This window comes from Anabas testudineus, chromosome 5, assembly GCF_900324465.2.
Source record: "Anabas testudineus chromosome 5, fAnaTes1.2, whole genome shotgun sequence".
NCBI lineage: Eukaryota > Metazoa > Chordata > Actinopteri > Anabantiformes > Anabantidae > Anabas > Anabas testudineus.
The window spans coordinates 2143403-2164126 of NC_046614.1; the positions used below are offsets into that span (position 1 = coordinate 2143403).

Sequence of the window (20724 nt, forward strand, 5' to 3'; positions counted from 1 at the left end):
AATATCATCATAAAGTCTAAACATTTCCAAAAGAAATGTTAAAAGTACATCAGCTGGTGGTGAATTAGGAAGTTCCTGTCATACCTCACACATCAGCTTTAATCTTTTTATTGAAAGATTTTTTTTTAGAAAGCAAAAGAAAGAAGCACTACAGTATTAAAATATTGTTCAATTTAGCGCCAAAACAAACTGTACCGTGAAAACAAGGCCACATTATGGTCTTGAGAGGAACTATTCATTTTACTGGCAGTGTATAGGATAATACTGGGAGACTATTGAACGTCCTTAATTGCTGTGTATGCTGTATGATAATGACATCACAAAAAAGTGATGAAGTACTTTCAGTAAAATACTGTTGGTTTGCAGAAATGTTTAAGAGACACGACTCCCTCAAATGACACATTACAATGGTAGTTTTCAAAATACATTACCATCATGATTATTTTATTATCAAAATGCATTACATCTGTTGCTTCTTAAATCTTTTGGAGGGGAACAATTGACATAGTTTACTACTATTTTCTGTGTAAAAATAAAACAAAACAAACAGAATGATCTTTACAAATCAAAAAGAACGCAGTATCCTTTGTTTTTGGAGGAACCCAGGAAAAGACCCAATGATAAGCTTCCAACCATGTGACAAAGTCAGACACTCAGACCCTAAAAACAAACATCATGCGATAAATTCAGTGTACTATATTTTCTCCATAAGTCTATATCACATTTCTTTCTATATAGGTAAACAGAATCACACATTGTCCTATTGTGTCTTTTAGGTCATCCCTCTTCCGTTTTAAGGTGCAGGTTAATTTTTTTTTTATCTGTCACTGATGCAACATGAGTACCCTTCTGTGTATTGATGGACTTCAGGAGAAAGGGGGTGGTTGGTGTAGTGGCAGGTGGGGTCAAGTCACATAACAGGGCCCATCAGTCACTTGAGGTCTTCTGAACAACTGTGGTAGTCTTCCCACATCCATTCCCTGGGGAAACAAAAAACCCAAAAACAACTGAGGAAGGAGAGAGCGACTCCCGCTGCCACCCAGCTGTCAGCTTAATGTCGGTATGAGGTCCTGCTGCGGTGGGCAGGAGAACCGTCTCTTTCTTACAAGTCAGTTTAAAGATCAGAGTCAAAGTTAAGTCAAAATACAGTGTTCTGTGAGAGGGAAGAAGCTCTCACGAGAGAACATAGCAGCTTTTTTTAATTTGCTTTTTTTTTTTTTAAAATAGGATTTATTAACAATCCCAATACTCCCTCAGAGACCCCTTCCCTGGCTTTGCTTGGTGACAAATGGAATGCAAGGATTGGTCAGAAAACCAAACTGAACGGGAAAAATGTGAATTATTAGCCACTCACAGTGGCAATTTGATGGTTCTCTACATCAATTTGTCATAAAACATGATCTGATCTTCATCTATGTTTTAGTATTAACAAATATGATGTGCCTAAAATAATAAAACTAATTCTGATATTTCATGTCTTTATTGAGAACAACCATAAAAACCTTATAGTGCTAGTGGAAAAAATATATGAACCGTTGGAATAATGACCTCAAAAAAGCTAACTGAAGTCAGATGCTAGCATACCTGCAAGAAAATTAGTTTAAAGGGGTGGACTAGAGCTACTCTGACTGCACAAAAAGAATGTGCTTATGTGCGCCCTGCCTCACCAAAAGGAGCTTTCAGAGGATTTATCAGCAAAAATTGCTGATTTACATAAAGCTGGAAAGTGATGTCAAAGACTTTAGAAATTCTCCAGTCTACAGTTAGACAAACAATCTACAAATGGAGACACTTTGGGTGTCACTGTGGCTACACTACAAAAGAAGTGGGTGGTCAGTCAAAATGACCCCAAGAGCACAACAAACACTCATCAATGAGGTAAAGGAACAACCCCTCGTGACAGCCAAAGATTTGAAGGCATCATTGGAACTGGCTAACATCTGGTTTCATGAGATCATGAGCCACTACTTGCTAAAAAGAACATTGCTGCATGCCCGCAGATTGCGAAAGAGCACATTGACACTCCACAGCAGTATTGGTCAAATGTTTTGTGGAGTGATGAATAAGATTGAACTATTTGGAAAGAAACAACAGCAATAAATTTGGCATAAAAAGGTCACAGCATATCATCATGAAATCGTAAAGAGTGGTGGAGGAAACATCATGATTGGGGCCCGTTTTACTGCATCAGTTACTACTTTTTCCAGTAGCACTATGAGGTTTTTATGGTTGTTCTCAATAAAGACAGAAGATGTGTGTATTTTAGTGTATATTTGTTAATACTCTTGACTTAAATGAAGATCAGATCACATTTTACGACAAATTAATGCAGAAAAACCACAAAATTCCAACACACTTGTTTTTGCCACTGTATTATGTTCCTGCATTCCATCCATGTAATACAAGATCCGTATGAATGGAAAAAGAACCCAGACATAAATAGATGTAATGACAAGATGAATGGGAAGATGGGAACATAACTGGATTTCAAATTTATTGGGGGGGACAAAAAACAAAAAAACATTAAAATGCAGCACCATGATCACAAGACCCTTACGTCTCAAGTACAATATGAGAAGTCTACAGTGAAGTAGTCCTGAAGTGAAATCAAAACAGTTCACTGGGGATGAGGGAGAACAGAAGAGAACCCCAAAACAAGTGAACGTTGGAAGAGACAGAGAACCTTGGGGAGAAAAAAACAAAACAAAGAAAAAGGGCTGTTTTGGGGTTTTGTGAGAGAATACGAAAGCTGGCAATCATACGGAATGATTCTATCCAGGGAGCGCCCCCCTACCTCCCTGCTTCTCCAATGCATCTTTAGAACGGATGACTAACTGCACCCCATCCCCAACCCGCTCCCCTCCATCCAAATCAAACACTTGTCTATGGTAGCGCAGACTCGGCCAACTTGCCAAATCCAAGAAGTAATGTGGACAAATAAAATAATAAAAAAGGGAAATAAAAACAACTTAAATTTCTGTTACATATGCATCCAATCCTAGGTACCATGACGACAGGTACGGCTTTTTAGAACTCTGTAGATACACTTGTGTGAAAGTTTTTCCTTTCTGATGTCATAAAGCCTGTTTGCACATCCGGCATGTGAGGAAATACTGGGGAACAATTTCAAGTTACATGTGATCGCCTTTCCACTGATTTTATAGTGATGTCCAAAGTCAGTGATTAGCTTTGTATAGAATGTGGTAATTTTTTTTCTAAAAAAGAAAGAAAAGAGAAAATAAAGCAAAAAAGAAATCCACGAAAAAGTCCTTGCTCCTCTTAGGTCTGTATATTTCCTCTCCCCAAACTGCTCGAGGCCCATTTCACCACAGCTTTAGGGGTTGAGGAGGTAACGCAGCTTCATACACACTCACATGCACAGATGCTCACTCACACAGACACACAAACAAACACACATTCACACACATTCACACACACACACACACACACACACACACACACACACACACACACACACACACTTGAACAAAGTCCTAAAAGCTTCCTGACTGTGTCCTTACTCCAGGTCCCTGGAGGGAGGAGTGCTGGAACTGATTGAGGCTTGTCCCTCGCTGTGGGTAGTGTGTTGATCCAGAGGCAGATAGCAGCATGGAGCTGGCCTGCAGCGACGCCTGGCCAGGGCTGCCCGACTTAAGGCTGCAAGACACCTGCTGCTGACTCCCTCTGGAGGCCTGAGCCCCCAAGTCTGTCTTTTCCTGCCCAAGGGCCCTAGCTCCTGGGGTAGGAGTGACTGCCAGGCCACTGCTGTTTAAAAGACTTGCTTTTAATTGGCTGCTGCTGTAGGCATGGCCTCTGTCCACATTAGGGCTGCTGCTGTGCTGGTGTGCAGACCCTGCCGACGGCATGGAGTCTGAGGACGAGGTGGGGGTGTGATTGGGGTAGGAGGATGAAGAATGGTCCTGGGACAGCACCAGGTGAGAGGATGAGAGGCGTGGGTAGAAGTTCTGGCCTGGACTGTAGGATCCTCGGAATGGAGAGTTGGAGGTTTGCTGGCGAAAGGAAGGGCTGTCAGTCTGCCGGTGGCTTTCTGCTGACTAAAAACACACACATAAAAACACACTCACTACTGTGTAACACTGACACCATTTTAAGTCTGCACTCATGTCATATGGAAAAGAGAATATTGATGTGACGGTTTCCCATGGTTTTGAAATTCAAGTGTTCATGCACTTTGCCCAGGATGGCAAATGAGCAACAGTTTTTATAAACAATGTCTAGGCTACCTGGTATGAGTACACAGAGGGACTGTATCTGTGTGGGCTCTTCATGGGAGAAGTCACAGACGCTGCTTGCATCTCATATCGATCGGCATCTGAAAAGAGAATTGGATAGGATCAAGTCCAGCACATGTTTCTTGCAAAAAGCTCAGGTAAAGTTCTAGTGATTCTTTGATCTTTGTCTCTGCAAGGATCTCTGACACTTTTAATGTCTTTGTACCAGAATCCTTCTCTGTGGAGCCATCGCTCCTCTTGTAAGTCCGCTCCATCTTGATGCTTCTGAGCACGCGCTCCAAAACCCCCTGGCCTTCCCGCAGACGTTCTACAGTAGTGGGGACCATCCTTAGAAAAATACAAATCCAAAGGTTATCCGCCGAATAGTAATCCTCAACAATATAAGACAGCTTGCAAAAAAGCACTTGAGAGCTCTCAAACGGTACAAAAACTGTTAGATGTAATCATCTCTCCAGCCTTCTCACCACTGGTTGTTGCTGTCTTGGCGTCTTGATGGCACCGATGGGCCCTGGGGGTCTGGAGGACTGACCTCCTCTATCTGTGGTATTGAGGGGGTATGCGCTGTGAAAGAGAAGGAACAGTGTGGGGAAACTGGGGCATGCGAGTGACTGGAGTCCTGGATGTAGTGGGAGCCAGGCCGGGTGGGGGTGCTGCTGCCAACAGGCTCCGAGTCGCGACCACTCCCTTGCTTTCTCTTGCGATATTCCAGCAAAGACACCTGAGGAAGCAGAGTGAGGACAGGTGTCACAACAACGACTGCAGTCACATGTGCAACTTCATGACATTCACACTAATGCTGTGCTGCTCAATCACATCATACCAACGTAACTGAGTGATGGGCAGACTGCATGCACCACACCAGAGAGGACTCACCGAGAAACAGTATTTACCACCATTCAAATAGACAAAAAGGAAAACACCTTCCATCACTATGGAAACTATCTTTGACATGTAAAATACACTGAATGCATTTGTTTCTCCTTCCATTCCATTAGTCCAGTCATAAGAAGGGCTCAAGTACAGCATATTGTAGATCACTGTGTTCTCAATGCACTGTTAGTACCATACAGTGTGTAGTGCTTCGACGAACGAGCAGGCAACTTCAAATGCACCATAACATGACCACGCCGAAACATTACAAACACTAACATCAACATCCACAGATCGTTCAGGCGAACACACATATACAGACCTTCACTCTTAACAATGAGAATGAAAGCAATTATCCTAGATTAATGTCATCATAACACAAAAGAGGCTTGTGGGAACAGAGGAGGGTACATGAAGGAGGCAGGGGAATAGGATGATAACCACGCGGTCTGATACTGATACTAATGGCTCTTGACTGAATCTTTGGAATAGTGTTAAGATTATGTACACAGGAGACAACAGAAGATGTTTGGACAAGAGTCAGCCAGAGTCTGGAAATACTACCAAGCATCAAACATCCAAGTGGACACATTTAAGATAAATTTAGACTGCCAAAATTAAATGTAAGGTCTTATCAAAAATACATCAAACTGTGTAGGAAGTAGATTAGGGATGGTGCCAACAGGCTGGCAGCAGGTTGGGTGGAGGAGGAGGTTCAGGCTGCAGTACCGAAAGATGGAACTGCAACACAACACAGTGGACATGCGTGTCACAGTTTTAGTCTTCATTTTAGAACTTTTTTTACTAAATAAACTCTATTAAGTAGCTGTGGGAGAACTTATTTTGCGTGGCCTTGGGTTCTGGACCAGCATCGTGATGTACTCATTACAAATGTATGTATGCATGTATTAAAGAAAAGAACTATCAGTTTGTTGCAGCCTTAATTTACCCATGGATCCTTGTGATATTTTATGCTGTAAACAAGCTGTTTGCCTTGGTAGACAGGTGAAGGTGGATGGACCATTGATTACACTTTGGAAAGAGCCATTGATGAGATGGAGCAAAACACATGGATAAGATGGAGCAAAGACACACAGGCTTCATCTTGACACCATCAATTAATGAACCATCAGCCTTTTGTGTTGAAGGCAATGGATGAACCTTTTCACACTTTAATGAATTTGACTGGAATGGCATAATAAACCAAAACTACTGCTCAAAACTATAGTCAGAATTTGATGTTGGTTTGGAAGAGGGGGAGGGGCGGAGCTGTTGGAGCATGGGGCGGTTGTTGTACGTAGATGCAAAGAAAACAATATTTGCATGCACACTTCTAAAGATGTAGTTGTAGGGAAAATATTCACCATATTTTGTACTGGCTTGTATTCACTTCTTACAGCTATAGCCTGGTAATCTGGCTTTCCTGTCAGCAGACTAATGGTATGCTGGTTGGCCCTCTGCCTTGGAAGAAAAGTGGAAGAGAGACTTGGCAAAAAGTGTCAAGGAGAAGTGAGGGGGAAAAAGGAGACTGAGGGAGAGGAGGAAGGGAAGGTGAAGGAAGGTCAAAGCTACAGCATTCATTTTAGATATACACATAAAATGGTTATGCTCGTTTTTGGATTTGTCCACTCGACACAAGGAACCAATTGATATATTTAAGACAAGTCAACAGGCGGACACAGAGCAAGGTGAAAAGCACATCGTGGTGTTTGGCTTTTAAATTTGCAGATATCACACTCAAACTTATTTGAGTTTGAGAGAAACAAAGACACTAAAAAAATATTTAATGGAAACAATATTTCTCATCATTAAGAAGAACTTGCCTTCTTCTTTTGTGGTGGGTTGCTGGTGTGAGGAGGTGTGCCATTGTCTGGGTAGCCGCCGCCATAATGAGGTTCGGCGTAGGGCGACATGGAGTCTCCCATCAGTCCCTGGACACTTATAGAACTGTGGAAGGACTCTGCAGGGGAGAAGCCTCCTTCTGACTGGGAGAGGTGGCGGTCAGTGGTCACAGGGTTCCCCAGGTTTGCATTGAGAGGTGAGCAGGTGTATATGAGGTTGAACTCTGTCCTGAAAGCCTGCTCCCTGTTTTGGGGGTTTAGGTCTGAGGAAGGACAGGGCACTGGGTTATGGGTATTGTTCCCCACAGATGATAGAGCCTGGGAGTCCTGACCTGAAGGACCTCCAAGAAGGGAAAAGTCATCTGAGGTGATAGCCACAGGGCTCTCCGAGCTGGAGGGGAGTGACAGGTCTGGGAACTGAGGCCGGGGGATGTCAAAGTCTGTCTGAAGACATGGCTGGACAAGGAGAAAGAACAGAGAAATGGAAAGAGAAAAAAGAGTAACTTGATTAGGCAAGTTTGAGTAACGAGTCAACAGAACTAGTACTATCTAGAAGTTGAGTCATGGCAACTGGACTTCCAAATAACCTGAATGACAGAGTCTTCATCGACTAAGTACAAGTACTTTTTTGCAGTTAGGAGTTAACAGTAGAGGTATAGGAATGTACCTCTGGAGAGATGGACTCCGGCCGATGAACAGGAGACGCCTCAGGGGACGATATGTTCTAGACAGTTCAAAAAAAGAAAAAAAGAAATTCAAATTGAAATCTGATTCCATCTCATCGGACTTGGTTAAACAACCACGGAGCAGTTTACCAGAATTAATGAATGTTTTTGGAGGTGGGCATTGCTGATGTAAACACATGACTATGTCAGTGCTGATGACTGCAGTATGTGCATGTGGTGGTACACTTACCTCAAATTGCAGTGGTGTGTTGCAGCGGCTGGCAGGCAGTGAGGGCATGGGCGAGTAGGCCAGGCCATTAGGCAGCAAAGAGCCACAGGGGGTGTTGAGCAGCGGGTGGAGGGAGTCCTCTGGGAGTGGAGGTGAGATGGGTGACAGCGGGCGAAGCAGGGGGTCCAAAGGTGCTGGTGTTGTCTCTGCCATATATTTGGAACGGCGCTTTTTAAACGGTGCATTGACCTCTGTCATATTGGAGAAAAAATTTCATTTCAATGTGAGAAAACGGATGATAATGACTTAGAGTGACAACAAAAGTTTTATTTTTTCCTCAAGAGTCTAAAAATATATACATATAGATATATATTTATATACACACACACACCCACACATTTTTAACCAATTAGCACATTTCTAAACCATTCTATCTGAATTGACCATCTTCTTTTGGAGGATGGAGCAGTAAGCACTGCTGTAATTGAATCATGCTGATGGTGCTAGGTATGTACGTACCACTGGATAGTGGATTGGGGGTGGATCTGCTACTGGTACTCTGCTGGGAGGAGGTGGATTCAGTGCTGTCCTCCACGCTTGCTGAACAGCTCTCATCCTCCACCTGCTTTATCCACCTCTGCATCAACACAACATTAACAACTGGTTAGAAATAAACCTCACATTTTTCAACATTGGATAAGCTCATTTAAACATTATTTAAGCAAATCAACTAAGAATTAACACATTCACATATATTTTATTATTTATATTCTTTATCTTTCTGTTATTTCTTGCTGCAGCACTTGCCTTTTTGAAGCTGCCGTAAGTGCCGTCCATTTGAAGTGGGCGTGGCCTGCGTCTTTCAGGATTAAAAGGGGAGCCAAAGCGGACGTAGTGCCTGGGTGTGGTACAGATAAGCGATGAGTGGGAGAGGCCTGGCAGCATGTTAAGAGTGGTGGCAAGCACTGTGGGATCAGTGGTTATCCGCAACGGGCGCTCTATAAGCACCTCTTGGTGGATCTTCTCCCCTCCAGGGATCTTGTCATTCAACCACTCTGTCACCAGGTACTAGGACCAAAACAATAAATAAAAAGAATGACTAACCTTGCACTTATATATACATATATCTATATATCTATATATCTATATCTATATCTATATATCTATATCTATATATCTATATCTATATATCTATATATCTATATATCTATATATATAAATAAATTCTCCAATCAAAATACAAATAACTTCTACCAAGTCTAATGTCCTCTAACCTTCTTGGTCTTGGGATAGCGCAAGTTTCCTCTGCTAATGCAGTTCAGACCCTGGCCATCCCCATCTACAAGATGACCCCCCAGACTGCTATCTGCATGGCCATGTTCAGCACCATGCTGGCCATGAGATCCCTCCTCATCCAGAGCAGCCCCCTGCTCAGCTGATAATGGTGCTGCTGCAGCTGCGGCAGCTGCGGCAGCTGCTGCAGCCTGCTGGGCAAGGGCTTGGCGCTGCCGCCGGGCCCGCTGTGATGAGCTTGACCGGTGGCGAGAGATCCGACTTTTGGGTCGGGGCTTGGTAGGTCGTGCAGGTTTAGGTGGAGCAACTGGGGCAGGCAGGCTGGGTGTCGACATCTTCTCCTCAACACATGGCATTTCCTGGGAGATAAGATTAAGTTACATAGTTGAAACACCAAAAAGAAATTGTTCCCAGATAGATATAAAAACTTCTCTATCTACTTGCTCTCTCTCACTAACCATGACATAGGTTGTACGGCGGGTGCTGACCCCCACTCCGGTGTTGTGGGGTAGTGGGGTGTTTCCTGTGGGGTTTCCTGCTCCATCCTCAGTTTCCACACTGTCCTCCTTTGCCTCAGTTGCTCCTGCTCTCCTCCGCCTCTTTTCCAGGTTGTTAAATGCCTGCATGAATAAGTAGTGTCAAAAAAGTTGAGTTAAACAATTGAAGAACTACTTCAAACATTTTGTCTTTGTTGTGTATTGGTGGAACTGGAATCCATCACACAGAATCTATCAATATCAAGATCAAGGAATAGCCTACTTTTTTATTGGAGACTGCAACCCCGTTTTCATCCGCCTCTCCATCTTCTCCCTCTTCTCCCTTTATCTCATCCAGCAGTCTCTCCTAATTGCACATGCACAGGCAGCACATGAGAAAAACATTACCCAGCCGTAAGTACAATCTATATTGATTATTAGAACCATTTCTTAAAAATGGCATTCCCAGTTTTCAGAATTCTTTTGTGTCACTTTGTTATGTCAATCTTTGATATGGTTTAATGTAAGTCTATTATTTACCCTTGGTCTTTAGATAGTGACACACACATACACACACACCTCTGCATCACTCGTTTCCTGCAGGTCTTTGGCTTCCTGGTGCTGGTCAAGGGTCTGGTTGTTATCACTGGCCAAGCAGCCTTCGAGTTCTCTCCTCCGGGCTTTTCTCTGACGGGTCTCAGCACCAACCAGAGGAGAGGGAGCCAGTAACGAGGGTGGACTCAGTAAAGCATCCTTAGGGTTCAGGTTGTGTTTCTGCACCGGGCAGTTCTGGTTGCCCTTATGGCAGGCACAGTCCACTTTGTAATTGCTGGTAGTTTGTTATGAGAGAGGAGGAGATTAAACCGGAGAAGGTATTGATGCATGATGGAACAGCATCAAACCAACAAAAGTTTTAAACCAACAGAAAATGAATTTATGCCTTACACCTGTAAGGATCAAACATCTTAACCTACTATGAAAACTGAAATAATTTTACTTTTTCCTGTAAAGAGAAAATCACTTGAAACATTCACATGACATACTTTTACTTGAATAACAATGAAAGAAGGCAGTTTTCTGAGAATATTCTCTTACACAACTGTTAGCCGTAAATCATCCACCATTTGCCTTGTTCGCTCATTAGTTTGGTGGTAACACATGATAAGCAGCAGGTATAGAAGGCCTGTTGTGCCAGATATGATCCTAAAGCAGAATAATCTTCCCTGAACTAAGTCTGTATAGAAATCAAATGGGCCTGAAAATACAACGCCATTAAATTGAACCGAAAGTTCTGATGATAACTGATCAAATTAGTAATCATTAGTGATGAAATGTCTTTTTGAGTCAGTAAGTGCAATTTGTCAATGACTTGGTCCACTAGATGGCACCCAAAAACTGATAAAATATTTCAGCATCAACAACATTAATGCCTAAATATTTTTTTACAGAAATGATCAACGGTTTCTTGTTTATTTGTTGTAACAAAAAACAAAAAAAAAAAATCCTGCTAGGTTTGCAACAAATAACCCTAAAGAATGACAGATGTTTTTAGGATAGATATTTCTTAACACAAGCTAAATCTACTACATATCAGTATGATTGGAAGGGAGGCTTGCAATTGTATTGTTTTATATAAAAGGATGCTTTTTATTGGCTGGACAGACAGATGGGGTTAGATCAGTACTGACCAGCTGCTGAACTCATAGTCAAATCCAATGGTGACCTCAGTATCCTTTGTGATTTGGCTGACAGCGTAGATACACAGATGGATCATGCCATCAGCAATCATATGTCGGACCTGGGAAAGGGAACAGATGGAAAACTAACCTTAGTTAAATCTTAGTTACTTCTCCAGTAGTTTTTATAGGTTTTAGAAGAGTTTCACGTCTGACCTCAGAGTTGGGTGTACAGGACCTCCTAATGAAGCGGGCATCATTTCCAAAGGTCCGTGCGTCAACACACATTTCTACATCATTAAATTTTGAGTAAAACAACACAAAGGGATAGGGTCTGGAAAAACAAAGACAATGGTATCAAAAAGAGGAACTGGTTTACAGTTAACACAGATGAAAATTTAGCAATCCATACATACTTTGCTTTTTTAAAATTAAAAACCAGAATAGAAATTAAATAATAATAATAATAATAATAATAATAATAATAATAATAATAATAATAATAATAATAATAATAATAATAAATAGAAATTATTTTATTCAGTTTTTGTCATCTTATTTTCATTTTAGTTTTAGAGACTCTTTTTTTTCCTGATTTATAAAAAGCATGAAGGATACACAGATTTTTGACAAGCCTAAAAGTCTATACTTTTGATTCACACTCTGCAACTACTTACTTTTTGAAAAAGTGCCCATTGACTTCAAATTGTTGTTTGAGCATGACTTTTCCACGATATTCAATGATGAGGGTATCTGGTTCCAGGTTCTTGGCTGCTCTTAGGATCTTCCTGTGTTTCTGAACCCGTGTTACCCGTCCCAACTGGAGCTACAAATGGCACAGGACAAATTTACAACTAAAAGAACATGTAAAATCTATTGTAATGATCTGTAACAAAGAAAACAGGTACACTCTGATTTTTTATATAATGTATTATAATAGGCTTAATTTTTTTTAAGAAGCCTGGGTAAATGTAATAAACAGCAAACACTGCAATATTTCATTCCATCATTGTGGGAACACTGAGCTGTAGTGTATCTCTTGGGTTGCTGTTTCGTGTAGGCAGAAAGTACTGTTCCTTGGTGGAAGTGGAGGTCTGAATACTTCTCCGAAACAAGTAACAAGCTTGGGATGAGGAGTCAGGCTGACCTGCATCTGTGAGGCCAGAACTGTGTTGTTACAGGCTAACTCTGTGCGGTTGATGGTGTCCATGGTGTCGACCGAGGCATGGATGTGTGTGCTGGATGGAGGCGTCGTGGTACAGCTCTCTGTCTTGGACACTGTGGTGCAAGTGGCACGGTGAAGCTGCAGTAACGTCTGGATGTCAGCACTATACTGGTTGGCCAGAGCCTCCTCGTACTGGTCTGTCCACTGGCGGATCTTGCTCTCCCATCCTTCTGCTGTGTTCTCATCCAGCACACTGGCCTCTGTTGTTGAGTTCTAGGAGCAGATTTTCAGGATAGATTATCAACATGAGGCTGAAAGCACTGTGGTAACAGTGATACATAACTTTACATTAATGAGAGAAGAACTTTAATATTACCTTCATTCTCATAGACTTCCTAGAACCCTCTCTGAAAGCCTGCAAGAAGAAACATTAACCTACATAAAAACTCTGACATATTAATCAGCAACTACTCTAAGTAGTATTCTCTAAATGGAAAGTCTACACACTGGTCCTTGAAATCTATCAACTGACTTCACTCGACTAATATTCTCTGCTTCCAACTGTTTGCATACCTTGACTTTCTTGCCTTTAGGTGATCCACGGGCTTTCTCTGTGCTCTTCTTTCTCTTTTTGGATTTGCTTCTTTTGACCCGGTTGACAGTGAGTTTGATGCTGGTGGGTGTATGCTGAGTGGCAGTGTAGGAGATGGTGGACGGTGACACCTCTTCATCGCCACTCTCTGTGGCGCTGCTCTCTCCAGCTAACAAGAAAACACAGACACACTCAGACATCATGAACATCCACCTGTACACAAGTGCCAAAATAGCGCGTTTACATAGGAATAAAAGGTTTCCCAAAGCAGTTACAAAGGTGTTTCCTTCTTATTTTCAGTCTAGATGTAAGATATTTGATGCTAAATAAGGTTTTGTTCATAAAGATTGCTTGCACATTGAACTACATACACTCCTATGGTTGGACATTCCTTACATAGGAATAAAAGGTTTAGTTGGTGGAAACCTGCCAAAGAAGTTAGAAACGTGTTTTCTACTTATATACAATGAACAAAGACATGAAAACACATGTACCCGAGACATTTTCGGTTTTCCTGTGTTGGCTTTCTGCACCTTTCCTCCTGTCGCGTCTCCTGGACCATAAATGACAAGTTGGCATTTAAAGCAAACAAGAGCAAAATCAGTTAATGGGTTTTAAACATCTAACCACCATGACAACATTTCTTACATGTTGACAATTTTTTTTGCACATGAACCAGTTAGCTGTTACCAGTATCACCTTTTTTGGAAATGCAACTTATGAATAACTTGCAGTAAAGTTGAGACAGCGACAAGGTGCTCATGCTCATGTATTCACACTGGACAGGTCTTTATTCTCTCACCTGCAGGTGTCACATTTAATGAGCAGGCCGTCTGGTGTCAGGCTGCAGCGACACCAGCTGGCCACAGCCCCTTCCTCCTCTGAGGAGGTATCGCTGTCGGCTGTGTCGTCATTTTCGTGATAGCGGGAGCCGCGTACCACGCCGTTGAGGTCCAAGCGAGGAATGATGGTGTGGGAGGGCGGGGAGGCGGGTGGGGTTGGGGGAGGGGGCGCACCATAGTTGTGATCCTGACAACACACAACGGAAGACTGTTGCATCTTCAAACAACGGGTGTTCAGGCAAAAAAGGGAAACGGAAAATGGAGACGAATGAAAATGAGGGCAAAAAAAAAAAACAGGTATGTGAAACAGTACAGCTGTTAATAATGGAAGTAGTCTGTGGTTACAGAAGTCTAACAGCAGGACAGACATTCATGAATTTAATCGAGCTAGAGGTACCACCAATCTTTACTCTTATTCTTTACTATTTTAACAGAACAAGGAAAGATTAGAAAAAAAGATTGGATAGATTAAATTCAGTTATTATTTTAGCTTGTAGCCAACATTGATTAATAAAAAGCTATTCTTTTTTTATTCACATTCAATACAAGACATGCAACTGATGACTAAAAGAAGCAGCATGAACTCACAGCATAAGGTAGTCCTCGATACCCATGACTCTGTGCGCTACCACAGCTGTGGTTGTTGTAGTTTTTCTCATTCACAGCAGGGCTTGCTTCAACTGACTCAGGGCTGGAAGAAAAAGAAAAAAAATATTTAAGGAATAAAAATAAAAATGATGTGTATAAAACAAGACATGCGTCATCAACGTTTCTATTCAAAGACATGAGTCAGCCACTAGATGGCACCAGGACCCTTAAGTTGTTCTCTAGCCTGAGAGAACACAATTTAGGAAATGACATGCAGGCAGCCATTATGTTATGCAACTCCTTTTGCCCCTTAGCTGAAGTCTGGTCACACAGTGAATAGACTGGCCTTCCTCCTCTTTGTCCTCCAAGCCTAAAGCAAACTTAAATCTCAAAAGGCTTAAAATGACAAATCCTGGGATGTCTATCTCGGCAGAGAGTGGATTTTTCCTTGTGTTAGAATCAATCCTCCTGACTAATATGTAATAAACTAAAGGGGCTGGAAAGTGTGGAGCTTGGAAGGCTGGACGACTTCAGTCACATAAGCAGGCTTACTGACACAGAGGTGGCAAGTGTTCTTACTTAAGCAGTTACTACTAAACACAGTTATGGCCTGATGTAGGCATATGATACAAGTCTACCTTCCTTGCACAAGGCTGGGGCTGGACGATACAGAATTAAACAGAAGAATTGCCAACTCCAAGACAAATGCAATCTATAGTAGCATTATAAAAAACACAGGCTATAGTATTATAGTTACACAGGCAAGTTACATACTGCACCTAGTTTTCAAAATGTTAAGTTACAATATTTTTAGCTGCATTAAATAACATAAAACTGAAAAAACAAAATACAGTTAATGTAAAGTTGTTCTGGAAGGTACTGGTGTTCAAGCTTTGACTCAAGCATACTGAGAGTCAGAATAGCAGAATTAAACATAAAACTGAATTATCACAAAGGATACCCCAAGAGGAACAAAAACAAGAAAAGCTACAATAACTACAAAAGGAGAGAGAAGCAGCAACATGTTCTACAGTTACTGGTTCTTTGCAAGCAAGGAGGAAATATAAAGTAAATGACTGCATCCATGGCTTTCAGAAATAGACAACAATAAGAAAGAGGACAGTGTAGATGTTTAGAGAAGTACAGAATGTCATTTACTATTATATCCTGACTGACCCTGTCTCTGTGTTGTGGATAATGTATTGCTATAAATAATAAATGAAGTTACTGCTGTAGTGACAAGTGTAAATAAATACAGTATCTTTCTCACTTTGGAGACAGTATTAAACCTGCTGCTGTATAATGGCTACTAATAATAATGGAGGAAAGTCAAAATAACCACTATAAGCAACTAGCAAACCTTCCACCTTTATAAATGTTATGGTAAACCCCAGATTACATTTGGTGGTAGGAGAAAACATTACTATTATTATTATTATTATTATTTTTATTATTGTTTTTTTTATTATTAAAATAGTGAGCTTCATTCATCTAACCAGTTAAAGATTCTTCATTGCAGTAAAGGTTGTGCGTTTACTGAAAACTGGAAACTGAACAAAAATATGCAGCATGTAGCAGCAACTACTTTTCTATAAGAGGTTAGAATCAATCAGGGTGAATTGCAAACAGTGTTAGAACATTTCACACAGTGCCTGTGACACCAGCCTGACTACAGCTTTGCACATTGCATTTTCCTCATTAGTGATCTACTTGTGTCTGGTTTGTTTTTGGTGGACAACTCTGTTTCAACATGAGTTGTTGTGTTTAATGCAATTATAGTATTAAATGGGATTCTTTGAGAACTCCTCAAAACAACTGTAAATTATTAGTGGTGCTTACTCTGATCCAGCAGCCATATCTGAGTAAGACGTTTCAGGTGTAGTGACTCCCAGCGTGATTACTATGCTCATGACGTCCAGCACAGCGACGCAAGGGGGAAGGGGGGGAGGGGGGGGAGGGAGTGGGCAGGGTGGGACAGGGGGAGAAGGAAAGGAATCACAGGGTCCCAACTACAGCAACAGACCACTCCAGAGGTGGGGCGCCGCTGAGCCGTAGCCCACGGCTCACAGTCATGGGGGACCTAAGGAGAGAGGAAAAAATATCAGGTTACCACATGAACACAGCATGGACATACAGTGCTTTAATTTAACCTGGTAAAATCCACCGATATTAGCAGCCTCTTTTTTTTACCCAACTAAAACCTGCTATTACAGGTTTTAGCCAGGATGATACAACATAAAACACACAAATAAACAATGCTTAAAACTAGTATCAATGCATAAAAGGTTGAATAAAAAACAACACTGGTAGTTACAAAACACTTATTGGGACAAGTTTTGAAGTTCATTAAATCGCAAAAGCCTTAAATATGATATGCTTATGACTGATAGTTGAATTACTGCAAGATATGAATGAATGGCTTGAATGGCTTCATGGTAAGTAAAAAACACACACCAAATGATTCAAATGGGACACAGAGAAGGCCAGCCAACCCTGGAGTAGAGAGAATAATAATAAGTTCATTGTTTTCTAATGGTGACCAATCTACATGATCTATGATAAACATAGACCAAAATACAGAGACATCCTGTGCTGATGGAATCATGTGAAACAGGTCATTTGAATAAAAAGCTGGTAAGGTTACCTTTCCTGTCTTCCAAAGACAAAGAAGATTTGTGTTGGAAATTGATCACATTCACACAGAGATATTTATAACATAATCTATAACAAATGCATTACTCAGTTTGTCACTTGGGTATGATATAAAAAAAAAAAAACGCAGCTTCTTACTGGTCACTACTGGTGACTGTACACCTGATATACATTGGATCCATGTTCCTAATAGCTGATTCTGTTATGTAATATGCAGCATCTGCATTTTCATGTAACATACTGCATTTAGTGAGAGTGAAAATTTTACCCATAAGAAAAATGTAATAGGTATATAGTATTAGCAATAGTTTTTTACAGATTGATTTTTAATTTCACATTAAAGATTCTTTCTATTGAGCAGTGTCAACAAAAAGTGTCAAACAAAATATAGTCAAATCCACCATGATTCAATATTTCAAGAAGGTAAAAGATAAAAAATTTCCCAAGTACTGTCATTGCAACATGGAATGCAGCGCAAAGTAATAGTATCGGTTATACTGGTGATTTTCCTGCTACAGATGTGGCAAAAAGTGTAACATTACACCCCACTGAAACAATGCTCCATTCATCCTGAGTGAAAGTGTTGACAAAAGGGTCTTATCATTGCACACCTGCATTCACTCCTGGTTGCCATAGAGTAAAACTGAAAAGTAAGACCTGAGCCTTTTTCAGATAAAATCTGAAACAGGCTGAACCTTGTTTAGCCCTAGAAGTGACAAAAAAAATTTTCACAGCATGAACTTGATGACCCACAACAGACCTTGTCAACCATATTCCAGTTTTTTTAGGTAGGTACATTTTGGCATACTACATAGGAGGTAGTAAGTTCACCGTATTTACAGAGGCAGTGGGTGGCTCATCGAAGGGCTTTTACCCATGACTAGTTAAACATATAATATATGATGATAAATATATAATATGTAAGTATACAAAACACAGTGCATAAAGGAATGAACTGAGGACTTCAGCGACACAAAGGTGTCTCAGGAACTGAGACTGCACAAAGAAAGTTCTCCTACTGTTTCCACTAAGAGGTACTTTTATTGCATGTGAATAACAAGCAATGTACGCATGTCCTCTGTGCAGCTCTGCATGTTTATGAAGTGTCTGTCTGTTCACAAAGTAATCCACCAGGAAGGTGCATGTGCACGTATGGCATCGGCTATCGCAGAGCCTTCCTAGATAACATCCCTTTGCATTGCAGTAACCATCACCAGTAGCTGATAACTGACTTCAGTATGACAGAGGATGATACCAGACAACAACCTGCATAAGTTGACATAATTTTCCTTGTTTTCCGTTTCTTTGCTGCGCTTTTGCAGGGCACAACATAACCACAAGATTGTGAAAGCATTCTAGAGCCTTCTGTGTCAGTCGCAACTCATCCTCCAACAGGATAATTACCCACAACATACGCCTGAAAATCATAATCACGATTATTTTTAAGATTACTCATTGACTTTGGAAATATGTTGCATTTAATGAACAAACAATAAATTCTCCTTAAAACAAATAAATACAATCAAATCTATAAATAGCATACAAAAAATACAAATAAGATCAACAGTGTAGTGTATTTCCACAATCTCTTGAAAACAGGTTATAAATAAAATTCAAATATCAGATGAAATTATAAATAAATGAGACCAAAATAGGTCTAAATTCTAGTCAGTAACAAGAAAGTAAATAGATAGAAATTAGAAATTAACAGATTAGAATGGTAACAGAAAATAACTTCAACTTCAGACTTTGTAAAAATGTTGCAAGCCAACATGGCCAAAATGATATAGGGTTACATATCTAAACCTTAAAAGGTTTTTTGCCAGATCTTCCTCAACATCTATTGTCTCTGTCTGCAGCTCAAGAGCTATGGTCTGGTCCTTTTGCAGAGGAGGTCCTGCAGCTTTGTCTGTGGTGACCTTAAAAAAGCTGCCCAGGCCCTTCTTCTTTTTCTTTGCAGCAGCAGCTGCTTGCATTTTGTAACATCAGCAGACATTGCTACTGACTCAAGAGAGACATTCTCCAGGGAGGGAGCATATAAGACAAATAAGAATTGAGGTTGTGGCATTAAAAGTTTAAATTATTTTGTCAACACATGAATCCACTTAATAATAAATGATAATAATTATAGTTATTTTCATTCATTTTTCATTTATTTTTATTATTCTTATTACCATGGCAGTCATCACACTCTTCATCTCTGCTGTCAGTCTATCTTTAATAGATCCTCGGTTGTCTTCACTGACATATTTAAGCTTGAACCTTGGGTCGAGGGCAGAGGCCATGTCAAGTAACTCTTGTGTTGCTGGGTCGCTGTATTTGTCATTGTAGTCTACTATCTTCCATTTAAATGCCATGCAGCCATAGCTTCCTTGAGTCCATGTTTTGTTCCAAGCATGGTCTTCAGGTATAAACGCAGTTTGGATTCATTTCGTATTCAAATTGAAAATATATCGGCTTCAGTAAAGTGTATTGTTAAGCAAAGGTATGGCTCCACTGTGCAGCTAGATGATAGGTCTGTTGTGCTAGCAAAGCACTCTGGTACTGCATTTTTCATATAAAGCAGGCAGTGCAACTTTGTGGAATAATGTCGAGATGGCAAGTATAACGCTTGTCCAGAGTATTTATAATATTTTGAATTCTTCATTCTCAGCCGTGCTAATGGGGCACATGCCTTTGGCTAAAAAGTGTGCAATGGCATCTGCATTTTTCCAAGCTGTATGGATAAGGAGTTGCACTGAACATTTATATGACTGTGTAGCAGAGGACGTTGTGTGGGTTGTTTGTTGTTCTATTTCTTTTTTAGTTAGTCATAACTAAAAAAGTTGGTCATATATCGGTCTGTGTTTAAATTTTAAATTGTTAAAAAGATTTGTGGTGTTACTAAGCAGTGCCAACACAACCGCGTAGCAAATCTTGCACATAACATGTTTTTGATCCACGTCTGCTTCTTCGAATCCAAAATGTTCCCAACGGAATTGCTTCTACTTCTTCTGTTGACCACTGTGTTCTGTTGAACATTTCTGTGGCTGCTCTCTTTCCGCCATCTCGACTCACGCTGATTGGTGACTTGTTTCACAGACAGTATAGGCTGGGAGAGACCGTGCTTTGGAAGAGGAGTGAAATTGCGCATGCACATCATAAATCTGATAATAATAATTATAATAGTTGTTTTTTTCTGGATTATATAGTTTTTGACCAAAATCAAAAATTGCACAGAGAAAAGCACATGGATAAGCTGAGAAGAGTGCTGTGAAGTGGCTGCTATGAGTCCTGACGTTAATCTACAGAATGAGCGGCGAGAAACACCCATCTAAGCCATCTCCCGGAGACGCAGGGGTTGAATGCAGTGATGGTTTTCACATTGTAATGTAAATGTTAGCATCAGTTTATATTTTTGCCCATTCCCATTTCACTTGCAAATTTTTCAAATAACATATCAAAATCAATGTGTCTGTTTTGACATATTTGGGATATAGAATAATTTCTAAACCTATTTCAGAGAGCAATGTTTTTGTTTTTTTCTAAACTGTAAGGGTACCAAGACTTGTTAACACCTCAATGGGATGTCAACATGTCTGC

The 20724-nt window shown here is 40.6% G+C and overlaps 1 protein-coding gene across 4 annotated transcripts in view; it reads right to left on the reverse strand.

Moving 5' to 3' along the window:
- Positions 1 to 414: 414 nt before the first annotated feature.
- Positions 415 to 20724, reverse strand: part of setd5 (SET domain containing 5) — a 32363-nt gene continuing 12053 nt past the window's right edge. The window contains exons 2-25 of one of the 4 annotated variants that reach the window (XM_026344559.2): positions 16330 to 16570; positions 14491 to 14593; positions 13863 to 14089; positions 13555 to 13613; positions 13042 to 13229; positions 12845 to 12883; positions 12451 to 12741; positions 11981 to 12129; positions 11520 to 11637; positions 11316 to 11425; positions 10207 to 10456; positions 9911 to 9994; positions 9610 to 9771; positions 9133 to 9510; positions 8666 to 8926; positions 8378 to 8495; positions 7880 to 8109; positions 7632 to 7688; positions 6947 to 7420; positions 6488 to 6580; positions 4718 to 4971; positions 4459 to 4580; positions 4245 to 4333; positions 415 to 4055 (exon numbers count right to left, since the gene is read on the reverse strand). In XM_026344559.2, the coding sequence (XP_026200344.1) occupies positions 3495 to 4055; positions 4245 to 4333; positions 4459 to 4580; positions 4718 to 4971; positions 6488 to 6580; positions 6947 to 7420; positions 7632 to 7688; positions 7880 to 8109; positions 8378 to 8495; positions 8666 to 8926; positions 9133 to 9510; positions 9610 to 9771; positions 9911 to 9994; positions 10207 to 10456; positions 11316 to 11425; positions 11520 to 11637; positions 11981 to 12129; positions 12451 to 12741; positions 12845 to 12883; positions 13042 to 13229; positions 13555 to 13613; positions 13863 to 14089; positions 14491 to 14593; positions 16330 to 16400 (4488 nt within the window). In that variant the 5' untranslated portion in view covers positions 16401 to 16570 and the 3' untranslated portion in view covers positions 415 to 3494. Of the gene's footprint in view, positions 4056 to 4244; positions 4334 to 4458; positions 4581 to 4717; positions 4972 to 6487; positions 6581 to 6946; positions 7421 to 7631; positions 7689 to 7879; positions 8110 to 8377; positions 8496 to 8665; positions 8927 to 9132; positions 9511 to 9609; positions 9772 to 9910; positions 9995 to 10206; positions 10457 to 11315; positions 11426 to 11519; positions 11638 to 11980; positions 12130 to 12450; positions 12742 to 12844; positions 12884 to 13041; positions 13230 to 13554; positions 13614 to 13862; positions 14120 to 14490; positions 14594 to 16329; positions 16571 to 20724 lie in introns of all 4 variants that reach the window. The other 3 variants (XM_026344558.2, XM_026344561.1, XM_026344560.1) reach the window with 3 other exon arrangements.